Source organism: Cyprinodon variegatus, unplaced genomic scaffold (assembly GCF_000732505.1).
Source record: "Cyprinodon variegatus isolate N-32 unplaced genomic scaffold, C_variegatus-1.0 Scaffold889, whole genome shotgun sequence".
NCBI classification, from domain to species: domain Eukaryota; kingdom Metazoa; phylum Chordata; class Actinopteri; order Cyprinodontiformes; family Cyprinodontidae; genus Cyprinodon; species Cyprinodon variegatus.
The window spans coordinates 338,387-341,696 of record NW_015151342.1 but is presented as its reverse complement, the minus strand read 5'-3'; the positions used below and the strand labels follow the sequence as shown (position 1 = coordinate 341,696).

Genomic DNA, 3,310 nt, shown 5'->3' with positions numbered 1-3,310 from the left:
ATATGACTTTACTGTGTATTTGCTAAGTTTTCTTTCTTACCTCGTAAATCCTCCACAAGTTCTGAGCAAGTCCACAAAGGCCACACCAATGAAACCATCCACATTCAAGATCAGGTTGGGCTTCTAGTCAACACAGGGAAAACAAGACCTTAGGTACTGTAACGGATAAGTTATGATAATGAGTTAAAACAAATATTTGAAATCCTTACTTTGGAGGTGGTTATCTTCTCCACTTCTAAAGCATAATCCAGTAGTTGTGAGGAAGGAAAGTTCTGCTTCACAAAGTCTTTTAAGATCTGGACCCTCATGTCAGGATTGTTTATCTACAGAAGTAAATGCATGTTTTTTAAAAACTGAAAAATAATCAACAAACTTCACCTTTTTTTAAAAATTTTCATGGGAATCTACATGCATGTTCTTAAAATGAATAAATGTTACTCACAGACTTAACTCTGTGACCAATGCCCATGATCAGCTTTCCATCCTTCTTCATCTTGTTGACGAACTCCATGGGCAGCATACCGCTATCAAATGCATGGCTGAACTGCTTTGCAGCAGCGTCCAGGGCTCCTCCAAATCTGTCCCCCTGAAGAAACAACAAAGGATATTAGAAGTTTCCTCATGCTTTAAGGTGTAATTCTGAAAATAAAACGAAATTCAAAATGTCACACAATGGTGAAGAGGCCAGAGGTGAGGCTGGAGATTAAATCTTTGCCAGCTCGTGCACAGACAATAGTGTTGTGTGCACCAGAAACAGCTGGGCCGTGATCCGCCGTGACCATCAGGCACATCTCAATAAATTGGCAGGCGTACTTCGGGAGTCTGTGCATAAAGAGAGGAAATCATATAAATAAACCTATATATTGTTAAGGAATACTTAAGGTGGGCTTAACCATAAACATAGATGGATATGTCTGACCTCCGCTGAAACCAAAGCAGCCCCAGAGTTCCTCCCAGGCCAATTTCTGACCTAAAGACCTCAGTGATGGGCATGCCAGCATAGAGAAGCTCCTGGCCTCTTTCATCACAAATACTAGTCATAAAGGAAGCTGGTTTGCGNGGGGTGGCGATACAGTCCCTGCTTCAGCCTCTTCTGATCGAGGTAGTGTCCTGTAGGAAAGATGAACAAAATGAGGTCATCAAGCTTGAAAGCTTTCTTTGTATTCATGTTAGACTCAGTCTGAATGCAGCAAATGGGTAATCACTCTAGCCAAGCAGAGTGTGTCAGCATGATAAGAGGTGTCTGAATACTGCTTGCGTAAAGAAGAGAGGTAGGAAAAGGAATCTGTATCCTTTCCTATCATAGTTTCTTTAGCATAGGTAACCCACAATATTACAATATCCAGATATAATGAATCCTACAATCCTCTATGTGACATGACATATAAGTATAAACCGCCTTAAAGAATTGAACAATACATTATTGCTTCATCTGTCTATGATCCATGCAGATATACTCATCTTTATATGTGTATTGGTTTGTGTAATGTGGAGCTTCAGCCCTTTGCTACATTTGTGTTTTTTGAAGTTATTTTTGGAAGTCTTAACTGTAATATAGATACTATAAAACACGCATTTAATGCTAAAACATCTGGTTTAATTCCGTAAAAAAATCTTGAAGGAACCTTTTGCTATCTAAATATTAATCCATTAATCAAAAATCTAATCAACAGATTAATGGATTAGGGAAATAGTCGCTGGCTGTAGGCCTAGTTTGAGCTAAAGGCTGTCCAGAGACGATACAGCATTGCTTTCCTACCCACCGTAACATTCTTACTGTTTTCCTCAAAAGGTAAAGGAACAGGAGCCAGAGGCTACAATTTGCTGTATTGCAAATTAGCTTCCTACATTCACACCGAACACGGTTTGAGCAGCAAAGAAGTGTCTGCCGCTTTGCTGCCTGTGCATATTAAGGTCAGACACTCCTCAAGGACATTGAGGCGTGTCAAATAAGGTTTGTACAGATGCATCTGATGCTTGTTCTGCTCTTGTGTTCAATGGCTGATTGGCTTTGTTAGGCTATATTTTCTGTGATAAGTGGGTAAAATGTGGTTTTAATGTTTTTTAAAGTGAGAAAGTACACCTCAAAACATCATCTGTGCAGTCAGTTCATCCAGATTGTGATCCTGCCTTAAAATGTTATTTTCCTGTTAGAGCTACGTACATAGACCCCTACCTACCGGGTAGCTTTAACTGGGAAACCCCAGCAGCAGCTCCCTAAAACTGGCTGCCTCTTGGGGATTTTCCACTACTATTCGTGGTGGCTGGAAGCGGATGTTAAAGCTTTTTCAGGTATCTGGTACAAACTCCAAGCACCAGAATAATAAAAGTAAACATATTTTGCTTACAGGTTTCGGCATTTTAAGTTAATTCAGTGAGTGATCATAGCATCACTCACTTTTCTTTCTACATGAAAACAAAATTCTCCTTTCCTTTTATTGAAACCTCAAATTTTACCCCATTTATATATACATAGCCCTATTCTTGTTTATGTTTGATGGCGTTATGCTGACAGCTCTGCATTAGCAATGCTGCGTCCATCCCCCTGCCAGCTCCCAGATCAGCTTCTTTGATTGGTTGATGTGAGGCATCAAGCAGCAAAAGTTCAGATTTTCCATCTCCAGCATCAGCTGCTGGTGAAGCGCGCCACACGGATCAGATGCTCATGAGACACTACTTCAAAATGTTCTGCTGCTGCTGCTTGAGATGTGCTGCAAGACCTTTTGATGCCCTTTGGATACGTGTCAACCATTAACTTTGCATGTAAACCGGCTGCTTCTGCTGTTCAGTGTGAACGTATCATAACGACTTCCAAGTCTCCTGAATCTCCAAAAACTACTGAAATTTCAACATGACTGGCCAACCTGCTTTGTGTCAAACTTGAACAGATTAAGCTATAGCGGTAAAAGATGCAACCAGAAGCAACAGAAACAACTCACCAATGAATCCCATGCTGCGTCCCAAGACAAAGATGCCATTAAGGGCACCAATTTCAACAAATTCATCAGCTTCATCTCTGTGGGGTAAATAGGGAAAATATAAAATATATCACATGACTTTGAGAATATTTAAGATTTTTTATTACATACAATTGCCTTATCATATGACTTTACTGTGTATTTGCTAAGTTTTCTTTCTTACCTCGTAAATCCTCCACAAGTTCTGAGCAAGTCCACAAAGGCCACACCAATGAAACCATCCACATTCAAGATCAGGTTGGGCTTCTAGTCAACACAGGGAAAACAAGACCTTAGGTACTGTAACGGATAAGTTATGATAATGAGTTAAAACAAATATTTGAAATCCTTAC

At 40.0% G+C, this 3,310-nt stretch overlaps 1 protein-coding gene and 1 long non-coding RNA gene across 2 annotated transcripts in view; both read right to left on the bottom strand.

Moving 5' to 3' along the window:
- Positions 1–36: 36 nt before the first annotated feature.
- The window catches only part of acly (ATP citrate lyase), a 25,779-nt gene continuing 22,505 nt past the window's right edge, over positions 37–3,310 (bottom strand). The window contains exons 19-24 of the mRNA XM_015397813.1: positions 3,142–3,224; positions 920–1,078; positions 672–822; positions 443–586; positions 210–323; positions 37–123 (exon numbers count right to left, since the gene is read on the bottom strand). Coding sequence (XP_015253299.1) covers positions 37–123; positions 210–323; positions 443–586; positions 672–822; positions 920–1,078; positions 3,142–3,224 — 738 coding nt within the window. The remainder of the gene's footprint in view (positions 124–209; positions 324–442; positions 587–671; positions 823–919; positions 1,079–3,141; positions 3,225–3,310) is intronic.
- LOC107099612 lies at positions 1,061–3,256 on the bottom strand. Its single transcript, XR_001481973.1, has 3 exons — positions 3,142–3,256; positions 2,940–3,016; positions 1,061–1,110 (listed from the first exon to the last, which is right to left on the bottom strand). It is a non-coding gene; the product is annotated as an uncharacterized LOC107099612 (long non-coding RNA).